This window comes from Acipenser ruthenus, chromosome 13 (genome assembly GCF_902713425.1).
Source record: "Acipenser ruthenus chromosome 13, fAciRut3.2 maternal haplotype, whole genome shotgun sequence".
NCBI classification, from domain to species: Eukaryota; Metazoa; Chordata; class Actinopteri; order Acipenseriformes; family Acipenseridae; genus Acipenser; species Acipenser ruthenus.
This window is the reverse complement of record NC_081201.1, coordinates 4964127-4982967: the sequence shown is the minus strand read 5'-3', so window position 1 is coordinate 4982967 and position 18841 is coordinate 4964127. Positions and strand designations below refer to the sequence as shown.

Here is an 18841-nt window from a genome sequence, read left to right as displayed (position 1 = left end):
GGATCAAGTGGTCTATATAATTTGATGTTTAAAATGATATGATACCTTTGGGGGTACAATGTCATGATTCTTAATTTCCACGTGTTTCTGCCTTGCATCTGCTCTTGATCTGGGGTACCCTCAAGCACCCTAACATTTCAGGTTACATTATTTCAAGTTGCATACAATTTTATTGTTAACTTGAAATCTTCCAACTGTTTAAGAGCTGAAAACAATTACGGGGAAGTCAGCGATTTCCTCATGCTGAAGGGCTGTGTCATGGCGACCAAGAAGCGTGTCCTAGCACTCCAGAAAGGGCAAGGACTCTTGCAATAGGTATCAGCCTGTGGTCAGGACTGCCAGTGTACAGGATTACTCACTGTCTGCTCTTGTTTCCAGTCGCTCCTCGTGCATACCAGCCGCAAGGACCTGGAGCCTATCGAGCTGAAGTTCATCAACACTACCTCCAAATTCGGCTAAGGGCGCTTTCGGACAGGGCAGGAGAAGAGAGCCTTCATCGTGAGTGGAGATCACATCTGCACTGCAGTAAACCACCTACAAGGGACCTGCTCCCTATAAACACCAGCTAACCATTAAGGTCTGTCTGTCAGTCCTGCTCACTTGGGATACAATCAATCAGAACCAGCTGTCTATTACAGTAGGTGGGAGAGTGATGAGGATAGAGGGACCAATAGGGGGACATATCAAAAGTGTATATGTGCAACGGTGATCCGTTGGAATGCAATGCTTTTCTAACTCTGCTCTTTCCACTTTCTTAGGGTCTTCACAAGAAGGACCTTCAGAAGAAGACCCCAGAGGTTCATGAAGAGGCAGGGGGTCCCTAGAAGGAGCAGCCTGGCGCTGTGCTATTACTGCATTGTGTGGCAATCAAACCAATGATAAACTTCAGTGTTGTGTGGTCTTTTGCATCAAAAGAATCGTTACCCTGAATTATTTTAGGGACCCATTTTTAGGCGTGTAAAGTCAACAGCATGGCAGCTTACTAGAGATGTAAAAAAATGCACAGCAAATGTGTACCGTTTATTAACATTTGAGAGACAAATTACAGAACAAAGTCAGTGTTAAAAACATGCACTAGACTGTGGGGTTGCAGTCTTCAGAACATCACAATTTATAAGACATCAAAAAGAATATTTTTGTAATCCATGACTAGCTATTCCTACTTCTACTTTTAGTGATTTCAACTGGCCAACTGATATGCAGAATTGCTGACAGAACTTTTCCTGAAAACTTCTCCAGTATTTTTTTGTAACTTTGCATTCTCATATTTTGAGTTCAAGTTTTTTTTTGTTGTCTTTTTTCTTCTAATCTCTATTTGCATGAATTCTGTGTGGGGAAACCTATGGGGTTGATGCATATGGTAGTACTGTAGCTAAGTTTCTATTGGAATTTCCTTTGATAGCTTTGTGCAATAGATGATTGGTTACCACTGTGTTTACAGAGCACTGTATAAGGAAACATTGTTAAGGTAAGGAGATTCTGGAAGTGTGACATACAGTGTTAACAAGATGCATATAACAAGTCTATAAAAAATATCAAAGCAGTCCGACATCATTTTATGGCACGCACATCTCATACATTTTCTTTTTTACAGTAAAATATATTTTAAATCTGTCCTTAAACAAGAAGCTAAGTTCAGTGCTGTACGGCACTCTTAGTGTCCTGTGTAGGTTCTTGTGCCTCACCCAGAGCTGCCCTGGGTACCAAGTGTTAGTAGCTCATGAAAGTTATTCAGTAAAAGGTGATGTTTCAGGTTCTGTTTTGTCCAGAGACTCTTCAGAAGGCTGTCTCGAGGGCTCTGCTGGGGACTGTGCCAGTTTGTCCAGGCCAGAGTGCATGATGGGAAGGTATAGGTCATCCATGTTTGGCATCACAAACACTTTCTGTTTTTTTAAAAACATTTTTTATAGAGATAAAGAGAGGACAATTAAAAACAACCTTACTACAAAAATAAATCCTACTGTTTTACCAGTTTATATCTGTTTATATCTTTAGAACTGTGGGGTACACTTCAGCTTGTGTTGATGTATTTGTAGTGAAAGCAGCAGCATTTATTTCATGCTTCAAATCTGTATATTAAAATAGTCTAGGAGTTAAAGTTTTCACTGTGAGGTCTTTTTAGGAATGGCCTCTTAAGTTTTCCAGTTGGAGTACGTTTCTGGAGATAATATACATAACTACTAAACACTCAATAGTGAGACATCTAGATATACTAAAAGAAACCTATTGAATTCAATGACACTCATTTTGACTAGAAGTGGTTCTCAACATCCTAGGTGTAACATTGACAACACTAAGTAACACTTCTAGTCAAAATGTTTGTCATTGAATTTAATATGTTTGTTTTAGTGTTTCTGAAAATACTGCTTTTTAATATAGCACATAGGGTCACATTTTCAAAGCATTTACTCCAGTTTTTAAACGTCTGTTAATTTTACAAAATTAAAACCAAACAGCTGAGTAATATAATTAAAGTTCTGCTGAGCACCCTCAAGGTGTTTGCTGGCCCATAATATTCAGACCACGTCTGAAATTGAGTTTTCACATAAAAACCTTTACACTCTTCAAAGGAAATCTTTTGCCAGACTTTATTAGGACTGTATGTAATTCATTTGTGGAACTTCATGGGCTGTGATGGTGCTATGCTGTACGTCATTTCAGATACAAGGAAATCTTGACATACAGTAAACATACTGCACAGTACAGTTCCTTTAACAGTGATGAGAATCATCTCTCTTATAAAGTATAACCAATGTTATTTATTTAATAACTTAGCGTTAAAGCAAAACCTGATACTAGAACTATAACATCAGACTTTGTGTATCTCTTTTTAAAAGATGTAGTTAAAACTCCAGTGATGATTTTTTTTATTAACATTAGATGGTGCTGTGCTTTAATGCAATCTACACACACTTGATATGCTTGTTTATTATTTATTAAGCTTTAACCAAACGTGCAGGTAATTGTTATTCTCACCTGGAATTCCTGCTGGAGTTTCTTCTCTATCCACTCTGTGACGTGGGAGAAGGTCACCTCCCTCTCACCTAGCTTGGGCCTCACCCTCAGGTCCAGTCTTGGGGGGATCTGGAAGCTGTACCTGGGGAAAAGAGTGAACGCCTCGTTACAAAGTCTCTTTATTCCACCCTTTCCTGGTTAAGGCTTTATAGGACTTACAGTTCTGATTCGACAAGTAGTGAGGATTCACAAACAAGATACTGGGTGAGCTAAACAAGCAGCTTGGCTTGCCCAGCCCTAAGGTTCTCTCATCATAGCTTGTCATTGCGTTACCACTTGGAAATGAACATCACCAAAACAGGGACAACTGTAGCATACTACTGTTAGTTACTTCATAGAGTTTGTAATGCTGAGAAAACAACAGTGACATCATAGAGCAGGCCTCAGCGCCATGACATAGCAGAACAGTCCAAATTGTGAGCTGAGAGGAGGGGATTGCGTTTGGGGACGTACCATAACCGGTCAGTGGGGGGTGGTGGGATGTTGACAGCGAGCGTCCCCGACAGCTCCTGCACCTCCACGGTGAGCAGCAAGGGTGTGTTGGACACCTCCTCAATCTTCTTCTTGATGAACTCATTCTCTGTGGCCTTCTGGAAGTATTTAGACTTGGCGATTTTATCCACAAAGCGGAGGATCTTCCGACTTGTACTGTTCCCACCTACGTGGCTAAACCGGGAACAAACAGGCACATTTTGTTTGGAATTACAGTCACAGAAGAATATATTGAATCATTCTAAATATCCTTAGCTTTTACTGATTTTTTACATTTCAATGTATGGTTGTAGGTATAAATTTATATTTTTGTTGAACTGTGATATTGATTGAAAGAATAAAATGTGCATAGATGTTAAGCAAATTCTGCTAAAACTCCTGGTGGCTGATTGGTGCAATGTTTACTAAAGTTCAGACAGTCTTTACCCTTCAGTGCCAGGGGGTGTGGCCTTGTCTCCCAGAATCCATTGCGGCTCAGTGGGTAGGACTTCTTCTTCATCAGAAGAGCCAGCGCTTGAAGACTCCTCATCGCTGTCTGCCAGCAGGTAGACGCGCGGCTTCGACCTGTCAACCAATATTTCAATAGAATGGCTATTCTCAGATGTTTAATCTCGGTTATTAATATCATTCAGGCAGGTCAGGATCTGGAATGAGGCCAGCAGCTGACTGTACTTTTACTGAACAGGACTGCGCTATTGGATAATACACAAAAATCACTGCCCCAGCGCCAAGTCCTAAATCCCATGGGTCCATATGACCTGAATCTATAACAAAAAAGCACCAGGGACTCAAACTAGGGCTAGCTGGGCTGCAGTTAATGCATTACTGCTGTCAAAGGATTACACTGTTGCTAGAGTAATAAATTCATGGCACTGCAGGATATTCATTCTACTTCCCAGGATCTCTTCATTTATTTATGTTAAATAATTACAAGTCCTTTGACAGGAGCGAGGATTCACGAAACAGTGTCTACTAGTCTCATTTACAGAGTAAGAGCCACATCAAACAGACTTAAAGGTGTATGTACAGACTGGAATATGACATTCACAATAAAAATACCACAACTAGCATCTGACCCATTCCAATGTGAATTGATCGGAACCAAATTTAAGAAAACATGAAACTATTTGATCTCATTTGTAATCATTTGTATGTATATTAGCAAGCCATGTAACCCCGTCTATAAAGCATATCATTCATTTATAGAAGTATGAAACACTATTCATAAATTCCAAAGCATTTAATCAAGGTAGTGGGTGCATGGTTAAAACTGGATAGCAAATGTTTCAGATTGTGTGTGACAGCGCATTTTCTCTATAGCCCTCTTCAAATGTGTCTTATACACGAAATCGTACCCTTAGCCATGTCATCAGAAATGTTACATAAACCAATACGAAGTTGGGGACAATTGCTATGGCATGACAAAGGTTAAATACTGTTGAATAACACAGTCTGTAAATCTCTCTGAGCGATTAATGCATACTGACACAGCCTTTATCTTCACCAGCAGCCCACACTAGCCTATGATGCCCCTGTCCTAATCTCTGAGCAATGCTAACCCAAGTAGACAGTCTGCTGACATTCATAGAACATACAGCATGCCTCTCCATTCCCCTCTGCTGCACAGGGCCATCACTAAATGCCATACGATGATGCATCAACAAGGACTAAGTAATGGTGGTGCAGCAGGCTAATCTAATACCTTGTTATTCCTGAAGACCGGGGTTAAATCACCAGTTCGGTGTTTCCAACCTCCATTGGAAATAAGTCCACATCAGAAAAGCACGGCGCGATTAAATGAAAATAAAAGTCCCTTCTTAAAGATTTTATGCTTTTTTTTCAAGTAGTAACCAGTTTGAGAGCTCTCTGGAGGCAGGATCACCCATATAAATGTCAAGTACATCACACAGAGGTTACATGTGTGTACAACCACAGACGTCATTCACAGATGGATGTTGCAGTTCGAATGGATGCTAGTGTGGTACGGAAATGCCCCGATCCCTACCCCTCCCTCCCAGGCTCCAGCACGCTGTCTTTGTCCCCTATGGCTTCTTTCCCCAGCTTGCACAAGTTCATCTTGGTCTCCAGAGTCATCTGCAGTAATCCGTTATAGGTCACCTCCAGGTCCATCCACAGACCTGAAACAGCATAAGATCATCTATTCAACTGGAATTACAAAATAGAAAATATACAGTACTAAATATGCATACAGAGAAGAAGTACCACTGCATTGTACGTGCATTAAGGAAAGTTACATTTGAATTTAGCTCATGAGCTGTTTTCTTGAAGCCTATTTTTATTACCTAAATTCAGTCTGATATTCTGTTTTTGAAGAACTTGAATTCATCAGAACATGCTTTAAGTCTTAATACCTCATGAGTTAGAGCTTCTTCAGTACTGCCGACTGATAATTAATTCCATTTTTATTCAGTGTTGAGACATTCAAACAGAAAGATGAATGAAGGTGTTTGACACAATAGAAGACTGAGTAATCCAAGATACAGAAAGCTCCCTCAGAGCCTGAGACGCGTTATCCACGCATGATTATACTACACTGAACAGCAGAACAGGAATAGAAAGCACAAACAGCTCCCAACGGGGGGATGTCAGACAAATTTAAACGCTGCCGAACCCGAGTCTCTCAGGCTACTTGATTGTTTTTCTTTCTTTATGCTCTTCGAAATCCTTTCTAGCCTTACCTCTGTGGTTGATGGACGGCTTCGAGGTACTCAGGATTTGAGGCAAAGAGGTTCCCATGTCCAGTTCCGTTAGGGTCAGCTCATTCATAAAGTAAGGTAACTGCAGGGCAACAAAAAAGTATATAAGGTTATTATGACTTTACTATAATTATTTTGAAAAATGTAAGGATAAGATACAGAGCTGTTAGATAAGTTGACAGCTTTGAAAGCTTAAGAAGACCATAGGCTCTCCCTTTAGGCTCTCTGAGTTCGTGTCTGTCACTGTCTACAGCTCATTTACAAGCTGTATGTGCAGACCACAGCCCAGACCAAACCTCTGCAACCTGTTAATAGCTTGTTCAGCCTAGCAAACTACATCAAGCCAGGTTGAACAAGACTGAAGCGGCTAAAACAGCTTTTGGGCCTGATTGATCTCCTGACTGCATTGATAAACAGATAGACATTAGATGTTAGGAACTGCCATGGTACAGCACAGAGTTATTTAGTTAAAGAACAAAATAAAGATTTGTATTTTACAATGCTTTTTTAAAATATATTTTAATGCTAAAATAATAACACAATTCAGCCACCATGTGGTAAAATGTAGAAATCAATAACACCTTAAAGTTATTTTAATTACAATATTTTAGTTTTTTGCTCTGTAGATATTTTATAGATGGACAGAATAAATGTGAGATTTTTTGGAACTTTTTCAAATGATAAAAGACTCCTGAGAATACTATATTAAAGTACTATAGCCTATATTTCTAATATAGGGTATAGCACTAAATTAAACTATTTTATATCTATATGAGCCTGAGGATAAGGCATAGGAGGTCTGCCCCTGATCTCACCCGGATTTTGCTCAGCTTCTTCTGGATCTTGCATGCCACTTGATCTGCCCAGTACTTCTCTCTCAGAAAGTCCCATAGGATCCGTCCAATCAAAGCATTTATCCAAGCTGGCTGAGCCTCGCTGCTGCCCCCTAGTGGGTCTCTGGGGAACTGTGGGAGAGATAAACAGAGAAGTCAGAAGAATGCATCCCACTATTGTAAAAATAATCCAACCACATCCTGCAGGGTTCGACAGGGACCATGTAAAAGAAGTTTCAAGAAGTTAAAAGCAATACATGCATCTCCTGCTATGACAATAGCAACGGTTCAGATTGTTTGTTGATATTGTTTTACACATCCTCTGTTGCCGGTAGTAACAGGAGTAAGCCTGTTTAGTTGAAAGATTGTCCAGAAAACTTCTGAATAGAGAAACACCCAGTCACAGGTCAGAGACAGCTCGGAAACAATGAGAAAATTTTGGCATCCAATACATATTTTACAGTTAACAGTCTGGTGATGATGATGCAAATTCTAGTCTATCACACTTCATCTGCAGCCAACCAGCGTGACAGACAACAAATTAGTGTCCCCTGCAATTTAGCACTCCAGACTGCTGCAAGGTTTTCATTCGAATCAAACTATTCAACTTCATTCTCCTAAGTAATGACTGAACAGCCTGACCATGGAGATTAATAATTGATCATAAAAAATAAAAAAAAAATCACCCTCATGTTTGCCAACAATTCTGTAGGCTGACTGGTTATTTGATATAAGGAAATCCTTAAATATAAATACTGCAGACTAAATACTAAATGCAGATCTAAATGTGTAGAGCATTGTTTTTCTAATTCAACAAAAGAAAATACAAAAGAAGGATAGAGGGTTTTTTTTAGCTCTTAGTTAAGAAAGTTTTCAAACTTTGTAAACAAATTCTCTAATGGTAAAAAGTTAATTGCTCATTGCATGGTGATGTTTCCTTTAAGTTTACTCTAAATACAAAATTAGACCTAACTAACAAAATTAGACCCAAGTCCAATTCCAGTGTTTTATAAAGGATATACTAGTAAATAGATATCCACCTGTAACACAGATCACAGACAAAGGCAAACTAACAATGACACCTCCATTAGTGCAACGCCTAGAAGAAAAGGTTCATAATAACAAATAATTTGATCATTCGTTGTACCACAATAAACCTTTCTAAAGACAGTTTCCTGTGTGAATCCGTGCTCAGTACCTTCCTCTTGGCGCTGGGGCTGCTGGCTGCACTGTGGCAGGGGCTGAGCAGTGGGCTGGAGCTCTCTGACAGGATGAAGTGGGCCATGTAGGTATTGTAGTCCAGAATTATCTTCTGGCGCACACTCCCAGCCAGGTCCCTGAGTCGGAACAGGGAGGCGATGTCCTCAGTGCTCCCCCTGCTGGAGCCGTCGCTGTACAACACCCGGCCTGAGGGGCTGGAGCCGCGGTTCATTGACACACCTGACATACACACACAGCATTGCATATTAATGACAAGTGGATTTTCAGCCAGACTAAACAAGAAACAATGTCTGACTCTATAGAGAGGGGAAAAAAGCCCTCTCTTCTAACCTACTGAGAAGATTTTGTTTATTCTTCTATGTTTTTGTGTGACTACAACTTTCTGGACACTGTAAATAAAAATCACAGCACTTCTGAACTTCTGTTTCTGAGCTGGATTTTGTTTTGGGTTCAGACTGGCTCGGTTCTTGGTTCCGTTCACACCTTGCCTTACATTTCCGATTCGTAACCCTACTCCACCTTACCAAACTTGGAGCCACATCTACTGGGGTTCTCCTTGCCCTCGGAGTCGGATCTGGAGGTAGCCAGGAAGTGCTGGAACCACTCCTCCTTGTCCCTTCCTGTGCGTCCGAAGAGGTAGAGGATCCCAGGACTGGCTTCCACTGTAGGGGGTCTGGCAGAGGGCTCGGGGCTGGACCCTCTCTTGGGGGTGTCAGACTGGGTTCTCTGCTCCTCTGCCTCCTGCTCGCCCTGGCTCCCCATCTTTGTCTCTGCCTGCTCAGCCAAGAGGATGCAGATCGGGTACTTCTTGTTCCATATTCTCTTGCGGGCCAGTGCCGGGGGTACAAGAAACACCTGTTAAAAGTACATAGAAGAATAGAAGAAAACACATGTGTGAACTGACTCACTGGTGTGAGTCTTATCTTGTGAATGAACCTAGAATGATTGGCTCAATACAGTTAGTTTAACCCTAATACTGTATTAGACTTACAGAACAGCATGCAATACGACAAATGCATAATTACTCATTTTTGAGTGTGGCAGTCTTCTCTTCTTCCTCTGGTCTAAAAAAAGAGCCCTAAATATATATTTTTATACCTAACCTGTGGTGACATCATTCTTCAACAATTCTTTCTTTTTGTACAGCTTGCTATCCTCCAGTACCTTTTCTCAGTTGGTCATTTCAAATTTTGTAAGATAATGTGCATTTGACAACACACTCTGCTAATAGATTGCTCCAAGAGATTACAAGACACAAACACTGGTATAGAAGAGTACAATACACCAACACTATATCATACCAAAATAAGGAATGTGTCCTTATCAGTAACTTCCACAAGCTAGCCTTTATGCTGAGTTAATACACAGACAAAGCACAGCAACACAATAGAAAAACAATAGAAAAACAACACATGGATCAATATATACAGGGATTAAAGAGGCTGGAATGCGCAGGACTAGGTAGTGAATGACAAACCTTGCTTTCGGCCAGCTCCACTGTGCGATGGCTGGTAAACACAGCGTCATGTCGGGGCTCATCGAAGGTGGCCCGCCTCGGGATGTTGTTCTTGGGGTAGGACAGCTTGAGAGTGGAGCCCTCCAGCGTGATGAAGACAGAGTGAGTCAGGGAGGGTAGGTAGGTCTCCGGGTCATACCCATACATCTCATTCATCCATCCCTGGAACACAAAGTCTTATTTTAGACATTACCGTACCTCAAAGGGCTTTGCAATAATGGACAGTAAGGAACAAAGCCTCTTAATAGAATAATGAAGGTGGTGCTGCTTGGAAGACATGTTCTCAATATCTAATGGTTTTAGTTCATTGCAATGAAACCATTAAACTGACTGGTCTATAACCTAGAGAACACTGTACCCCACCAAGTTATGTACATAGTCCATTTACATGACTTATATCCACTGGTCCTTGTGTTCTTTAAATGCATTCATAAATCATAACAATACCACTAAGTGCATTGCAGTTCTATGCAATAGCCAAAAGTGATATCCTGACTGATGTATGAAATATCAATCCCTTAATGGCAAGGTTTGAACCATGTGACAGATTCACATTCATTAATTTAAGATACATGTAAACCTAATTTTACAAAGCATCCATTGTCATTAATTGCATACTAGTTTGACTATTTAAGCACAAAAACAGTTTCACATAAAATGATCAGGCTAACCCATGAAGTTAAGTGAACACCACTCATTGCTTTTCGAAACTCAGAATTCAGTCTATACAGCTTCCTTATCCTTTACCATCCCCAACCTCTCCTGCAGTCTGGTTTATTCTGCTGGAGTAAAGCGTTATTCTTTCATCAAGGCCGATGTATTTGGCTGGGATCCAAGCTACTATTGTCAAACTAATTTTGCTGTTGTCAAATATTAAGCTGACTTTGCAGCTAAGTGATCTTCTGAAGTACATGAGGGTAGGTTAAAGCAAGGTTTACAAAGTATCGCCATGATGAATCCACTGTCTTGCACTGACTCAATCCAGCCCATAATATAGTGGCCTGAATTCCTTTAGGAACAATTGCCAGCTCTCATCAGCTTAATGGGAGAATTGGTAAGTTGCTGGTATTGATAACGTGGTTATGAGTCAAGCCTACAAATAAGATGTTAACACATGTTACTAAATACTGTTATCATCCAACGAATGACAAAGTGGTCAGGCAGTTTGAAATGTAAATTACTTAATTATAGGGAACACAAAGGCCTTAACCATTGAAGCCTGTGGAGACAGAAGCACAGCATCCTGACTGAAATCAGTTAGACAACAGACAAGCATTTAACTTTATAAATTGTAACTGGGTTGGACAAGCAGAGCATTACTCTGTATAATCTTGCTTTCAACTCCAGTGGGGATGCAAGTGAACTGGAAAAAAAAAACCCAACAGAGAATAAAGAATAACTAGTTTCCTGAAATAGGCTGGTATCTGGTACAAACATGCCATTGGATTGCAGCTAAAAAGCTGTTTGAATGAGTGTATGCCTGTAATGAAAAATACCTTGGATCTTTTTTTTTTTAGCAGTTCTAATATAGCAGGAGTGATAAACATTGTTTTCCCTAGTAGTGGCATAAATCAACAGAAATGACACGTGAGATCCAAAGGAGAAACCAGTTACCAGTTAATCACATCAAAGGGTCCATGTTCCAGTGAAAAGGGTGTCAAAGATGACAACCAAGTAATGGCAACCTCCCTTAAACCTGATACACCTCCTGTGAACTTACCTTCAATACATCAGGCTCCTTGTGTTCCTTTATAAGAAGATCCGACTGCAGGCAATCATGAGCTGATGGCAGCTTTCTGGCAAAGTGTACTGAGTTCCTAGGAACTAGAAGCAAGATAACCACCAGGCCCACCATAACCCCGCAGGCCAGGCCCAGGCAGAGGCCCGACATGTAAGAGGGCAAAGGCAGGACGAAGTAACTGTAGGCCAGTGTGGCGATGCAGAACAAGCATTTACTTGGCACAGGTTGAGAAGTCTGTAAGCAACCAAGTTCTCTGTTCAGCTCGGGAGAGAATTCTCCACTTTCTACCCTTGTGTTTTCAGTACTGGGTTCGATTTCTACTACCTGCATGACATCCCCATAGGTGCAAATCTCATACCTGCTGCCACCGCTACCCAGTTTGCATTTTGGCTCTGGGGACAAACATGGCTTTGACAGGCTCCTTTTGGCGTGCCTGAGGGGAGTCTCACAGACGGACAGCCTGTCGCACTCTCCTCCTCTTGTGGTGTTTTTGCTCCCAGCTAGGTCCCCTCCCAAATCCCTGTTGGTCTGACTGCTGGCCCCAGGAGAATCGCTGGCACCTGGCTTCTGTTTTGAGTTCTCATCGCCAATGATCTTGCTCAGCATGCTGAGGGGCTCCTGCATGGCCTCTGAGAACTTCCTCTTGGTGTCTTCCAGTCTGGCCTCAACTTCCGGCACTTTGAAGAATCCTCCTTTGCTCTCGGATGGCGAGATGCTGGGGGAGGGAGGAGCAGTCTTGGAATCTCCATTCCTGCCCTTGGACTGGGTTAGCTGCCTCCAGAGGTGAAGGTTAAGTTTTGAGTCGGACTTGGACTGGGTGACTTCAGGCTCATTCCGGGAGATTTCTGTGGATATAGACTTCACAAGACTGATCAGAGGCCGGGTGTTGAGGGAGGTGGCCTCCTTGGACTCAATCTCTGTGGAAAGAGACTTGACAAGTTTCATGTACGGCTTCGGGGCCGAGGAACTATAGGTGTTGCTGGGAGACGTTTGTGGAGAAAAAAAGCCAGTGGAGTAGGAAAAGTCCCCGAGCGACCCCGAAACAGAAGGGGAGGATGGAGAGGTTGGCATGTGGAAGGTGGAGCCCAGGCCATCTTCAAAACTCTTTCCACTTTCTGAATATGCTTTTTCCTTGGTGAAGATGACCGTCCCCCCGTCCTCGTCTTTGTCCAGTGAGAAGATGAGCTCATTGTCCTCCAGGCTGTCCCAGTCCTCCTCTTTGCCAGCCGTGGTCAGCTGGATGACAATGCCCTGGTTGGTGGTGGCTGGTGGTTCTTGTTGTGTGGGGAGGAGTGACTGGTTGACAAGGTCAAAAGGAAGTCCTAAGACTTGCTTGTCTTCAGCAGACTTGGCCATTGGTTACATTCCCATCACAGTCTACTCCTGAAAATAACAAATAAAAAAACAGAAGAGACAGTAAGATGTGTTCTTTTATTCTTTGTGTTTGGTACCAAAATCACTTGTAACATGTATTTATAGCTTATAATTTCTAAACCCCCCAAAACTTTCATAAACTTAAATATTGGGAATAGAGTGAAAGTGGTTAACACCACTTTACTTTAGATGAATAGGAATTAATTAAGCATACATGTATGTTCCAGTTCCACGCAAATCTTTTTAATTTAATGGATGCTATTCACTTGGTTGTACTGGAGAAAGAGTAACAAAACCAGCTAACTCTGACGTGTCACTAGTCTGATGTGCCAGAACAACTGATGGAATTCTACATGAGCAAACTGGTATGACCTGGAAATGAAACAGATCCTAATTTAGTTTTGACTGCAGTTGCCGGTGATCAGAATCTGGGCAAACACAATTCTCCAGAGGCCAGAACAGAGAAAATGTAAATGAACTAGGATAGCGAGCAAGCTAGGATGAACCAGTCCGATTGGCAAACAAGCTGCTTTCCTTTACTTGCTTGTGTTTTTTCTTTATCATCCAGAGTTATGCAGCATTACAAACCCTGCTGTGCTCTCATTTTTAAAGCTTACTGATGCCTCTGCATGGTTATTTGTCTTTATTAATTGCTTGGACAAGACCAGCTGATACTGCACTGTGAATCAAGCACTTGCTCATATGACCATGGTAGTGCACATCTCCATCAATACATTGCAGCTCTCCATTGGGATATAAACCTACATCCTTAACTTTAAGACTGCTTTGAAGAAATGTCATCTCCTATATAATGTCAAGAGCTTGGAATAACTGGCTACGGGCTGTGGGGGAGACAAGACTTTATGGACCTCATAACATACCGTGGCAGACAAATAACTGATAAAAGGCCACTGTAGAGGATGCAATATCAGTACAATTGCAGAGACACACAAGTAAACAAGACATAAGGGGTCTATTAGAATTTAAACAGTGGAAGATTTAAGTCCCACTAATACAATGCTTATTGTATTTATGTTAAGGAAGGGGTCAATACCAAATCAATAAATCTAGTCTGCTGTTAATTAGATCTGTTGCTGTTTGAGTTATTAAAACAAACCCCACAGTATTACCACCTTCCAGCTGTTGCTTGTACAGGTTAGAACAGATAGAGCAAAGCGCAACCTCTAATACTATTTGTCTTCTTGATCATCCATTGAGTGACTGATAGAGTAGAATCTTTTTAGCATCGAAACAAGATAAGCACCTGCTACAAACAAGCAGCTCCCTGCAGCTGACACCCGTTTGATGTTAGAATACAATACGTGATTTCCATGACGCCTTGCTGTCAAAATGAAAAGGCAATGGCTAGGATGACCTGCTGAATGGAGTCAACAAGCCTGCCGCAGGACTAATCTGCTGAGCTGCTGCTGGCCTTTTTGTTTTCAATTTGCTCCACAGTCCATTTAGACCAATATGTACCGCAATAGTAATGTAATGTAATCTCTTCAAATGAAGCCAAGATTCAAAGGCAAGTTGTCCCCAAGCGATTCACAGCTACAGTATGTTGTCCTTCCAAACACAATAAACAAATCTGCCCATTTTAACAAGGACTGAAAATATTTATTTAAAAAAAAAATTGCAGCTTTGTTTTATTATATTATTTCCCTAATCAACAACGCTATTTAGTCAAATGTTTCCCAAACACACGATTAAGCTCACAAAATAATGCTGTATTTACCAAAAAAAATCACAGCATTATTTAATTGAAAACACATTTTACTGCACCTCAGTTCAAGTTGGAGAGTCCCCAGATGAAGCATTAAAACTATGTAATAATCATACCAAATCGTAATACCAAAGCTCTGATGTTGCTGTCTTAGTTTGCAAAGTCCCCAAACACTTGTGTTCTGGTTTAAAACCTCTTTAATCCTTATGGATTTCCCCCCTTCCAATTGTTTTCCCTTGTTGTCATGTTCTGCCTGATCAGACACTAATTCCTAAAATCCTGATGCGCTCGGATTAGTAGTGCCCAGGGAAACAGAAACAGAATATTGGTGCTCCTTGGCATGGCACAAGGGCATAACTGGGGTCAGTGTAATGTCCCCAGAAAGATAGCAATGCAAACATACATGTGTGTGCACAAGCTGTCTCAGGATACTGAGAATTGTAAACATTTTAGTTCACAGATCTAGATTTGTGCATCATGGGTAATATACATAGAGAGAGAAAATGGTTGTGTTGAGTATTATTTGCAAGGTCAGTGTCAATGTAAACATTTTTGTCTTCCACCTGATTTTAGAGTTATTACGCTCCTGCGAGATCCCAAACAGATGTGCATCCACCCACAATTGTATGGCTAAAACCACTTACCCTTTAAGATGTTCATATATTTTAGCCAAAATGTTCTCTTAAAAGGATCTGAACTGCATTCCCTTTACTCCATTAATAAAGCAGATGTCTTAAAAGCTGGCTCTAATTATTATTATTTTTTTCACAAAATAGCTTGCTGCTTGAACAGTAGAACAATCTGTATTTCATTAGGCTGGATCTGGTGAAATCGTTACTGATTTGTTGATAATCAGATGAATGACAGCGTTATTGATCTGATTATCAACAAATCAGTAACGATTTCACCAGATCCATCGTAAGCACTTGCCATGGGCAGTCTCTGTCTCTTATTACAACAAACAGCTTAGGCTGTGTGTCACCATCAGCCTTTTAGGGGGAGGCTGCTCTCCAGAGCATTGCTCATTACATAACCCATAGATCTGCTGCTGCCCTCATACACAAATACAATAACTAAATGAATGGAGGCATACTTTTAAAAGTCAGCCCAAAAACCTTTTCAATATTGCATCGTTCATCCTGTTTTAGCTACAAATACATCTCTGATGATTTTCTAATTTAATGACCTTAAACATCAGTGCCTTACTTGACTTAAAAACTTTTTGGCGCTTCTACAGTAAATACTTCTGTTAGGAATACGCCAAAAGTGTATTTAAGATGGGTATGACTGCATCATCTTTCATTGCTGTCCATTTCTCTGTATTTAAAGTATTATGGATTTTCTTGTTGTTACTGCATCTTGTAAAGCGCTTTGTAATGGTGGTCCACTATGAAAGGCGCTATATTAAATAAAATTGATTTATTGATTGATTGATTGATAACTGCATCATCTTTCATTGCTGATACAGATCAGTATGGTAAAAGAAGGGCAACCGGACAGATGATTACATGAGGTGAAGATGCTGAACAGGTTTGATTTATATAAGCTTGCAAAGCTGAGGTAATACACAAAACAGGCAACATGCCATCAGCATTAAAACCGTACACTGTGTGATAGCAGCTTTTGTAAGCCATGGTTTATAGGAGGTTACTGTATTGCCAGATTTGACCAAAAAAAAGCCCAGGGGCAGCAGGTCTGTGAACTGAGGCTGCAGTGTGAAAGCTGTTCTAATGACTGTAAACTCAGGAGAGACAGTTTAACAGCCTGCATTGGCTTTTGTCTATTAAATAAATAAACAGTGTTCACTCCAGTAGTAATTCTGAAGGATATCTTTGTGCCTCAAAAAAATAATGATAATATATTTTGTAATATTAGAAAAAAATAGTAAAGTAGAAGCGGTTTTATCAATAGTAGGGGCGATGTTAAAGCGCCATTAATCATACATGATCGAACCATTTTTCATTATCTGCCTTGTGTGCACAGAATGTGTATCCATAATACAAGTTATACATACTTTTTGCTCAGAATTAGTTATTAATTTTGCTAACTTTACCACAAGACGTGTGCACTTCTGTCCTTTTTTCGCAGTAGATTCCTCAGTTACAGGTGAGGTGCACTCTTGCTGGAATTGCTCGTGAACTCCCCAGCTGTTCAGAGTAGTCCATCTGCACTGTAGAACGGCTCACTGCAAACACCATCTACCATGTAACCTGCTCCACGGACACACACAACAATAGACTCTACCGTTGGAAAGGAACAGTCTTAATTCCAGTCAGCTGGGAGCTACAGTTAAAAAAAAAAAAAAAAAAAAACTCAGTGCAGCAAAATGAGTTATGTCCCTCCCCCCCCTGCCACAATGTAACGGCAGCTGTATTTCTGGCTTTCCGCTCCTAGCTGCAGCAGCAGCGGCAGCAGCAGCAGGAGTACTTGTCTGGTCCCATCCTGTTAAACGGCTGCGGTAATGCTGGAGTACAATCACTGCACGCTAATCTCCGTTTCCTCTCGTCCAGTCTAGTTTTAACGATCATCAGTAAATTCAGTCCAGTAAATTCGCAAGAGTCAGTTCTTACTGACTGGTATTGTAGCGATTCATCACAGTTGCACCGCACTTTTCTTCTGTCCCATCCCAATGTGGTGTGTACAATTGAACGAGGAGGCTGAACACCGCAGCACTCCCCCCCCCCCCCCCCCCCCTCTCTCTCTCTCTCTCTCTCTCTCTCTCTCTCTCTCTCTCTCTCTCTCTGCAGCTGCTGCCCTTGCATGCTACTCCGATCTGATTATTCTAGCCCCTGACGGTTGTTGGACAGCCTGCCGTCCTGCCTGCCTGTCTAATCCAGATTAAATGATGATAACCCCTGCCTCCCCCCCCCCCTTCTCAACCCACCACCTCCCCTTAAAGCCAATCACTTTAATGTAACAGAAGATTCATTGTCTCTTAAAGATAAAATGTCTAATTTTTTCATGTTATTGTTATTATGGGTGACAGTCATAGCCAAATTAATAAGCACCTTCTCAGAGGTCACAACTGTTAAACAGGTCAGAAGTGAACATGATATTCATTAAGCTAAAACATTCCTTCAACATCCCTTCAATTGTACCTGTTTTCTCATAGAAAGAAGGAACAGAGCCCCAAGACAAAATGTGACGGTATCCCAGTGTGACCAATTATTTTAAGAGGCCTAAAGTTTTACAAGGGTACAGACAAAATATTTGAAAGTGTTGTAATAAGTCTGTCCAGACCTACTCGCACAAGGACTGTATATTTTATGATACAGCATTTGTAGTGTTAAGGGGTAGAAGGGGACCATCAGAGTTTATGTAAATACAGAGATCACATGAACTCTAAAATTGGTCAAGTGGCAATGCATATGGAAGTCCTATTTCCATCTCTCAGCTTTGCGGCACAACATGGGAAACATCCTGGCCTGATCTGCCTGTTGTGTGAAAGCTCTCTTACATACTCTGAGGCTTTTGATAATGTGCATTTAATAGATATCTGATTAGACTGAGATAACTGGTACAACACCTTTATAAGCTCTAATATGTGAAGCTGTGTGTTTACATTGAAGTGTGTTACTGTGAACCCCTATCAATAGCCTAAATGGTTATTAGAATCAATGCTTAGTAAAATCACCTGTATTTTTTTTATGAAAATTGCATTCCACATGCTATTCATATAATACAAAACCTTATATATTGAGGTGACATAATGTAACTGTGACAACAAATCTATCTTGGTAACCTCATTTCATTCCTGTGCCAGCGGAAATCATTGAGTTCCGGAAGCTGCATGGGCCTTCACTGTCTGACGCAAGGGATTACTGTAAAGACAGCTGGCAACTTGGATTTTGATTTCCACTGAGATCCCGGAAGACAGCGTTGGTGTGTGGCAGATTGCCTCTTGAATATCCACTTTTGCACAAATCTATTGATTCTTGTCAATGGTGCTTTGAACATAAACATAAACTGTGAATTTACTAGTATGGTAATATATCCTTTCATTCCTGAATTGACTAACAAAGTACTGTATTTGAACTAAATCTGCAAGCTGTATTACTATATACTGTATTTTAAGGCCAACTGATGAAGCTGTTTTTCCCTGAAACAAACGTTGATAAATCTGAGTCTATACACTGCAAGAATAAATATGAGACATTGTTGCCCTCCAGCGGGAAACCTGTGTATTACAACTTCCACTGAAGAAGT

General features: G+C 40.9%; 1 protein-coding gene across 1 annotated transcript; it reads right to left on the bottom strand.

Annotated features, from left to right (window-relative positions):
- Positions 1 to 1001: 1001 nt before the first annotated feature.
- On the bottom strand, positions 1002 to 17306 carry LOC117418520 (testis-expressed protein 2-like). Its single transcript, XM_034031662.3, has 12 exons — positions 16689 to 17306; positions 11515 to 12918; positions 9756 to 9956; positions 8803 to 9133; positions 8256 to 8497; positions 7040 to 7189; positions 6207 to 6306; positions 5513 to 5645; positions 3934 to 4071; positions 3469 to 3681; positions 2977 to 3097; positions 1002 to 1883 (listed from the first exon to the last, which is right to left on the bottom strand). The coding sequence occupies exons 2-12, from the start codon at positions 12889 to 12891 to the stop codon at positions 1728 to 1730; spliced, it is 3162 nt and encodes a 1053-aa protein (XP_033887553.3). The 5' UTR covers positions 12892 to 12918; positions 16689 to 17306; the 3' UTR covers positions 1002 to 1727.
- Between the last annotated feature and the right edge of the window lie 1535 nt (positions 17307 to 18841).

Excerpts from the sequence above, each read along its gene's own strand:
- LOC117418520 (XM_034031662.3), bottom strand. The coding sequence starts at position 12,891 with ATGGCCAAGTCTGCTGAAGACAAGCAAGTCTTAGGACTTCCTTTTGAC. Across the intron at positions 7,190-8,255 it reads GCCCCAGCGCCAAGAGGAAG|TTCCCCAGAGACCCACTAGG; the intron begins GTACTGAGCACG and ends TCTCTCCCACAG. Across the intron at positions 3,098-3,468 it reads CCCCCCACTGACCGGTTATG|GTACAGCTTCCAGATCCCCC; the intron begins GTACGTCCCCAA and ends TCTTTTCCCCAG.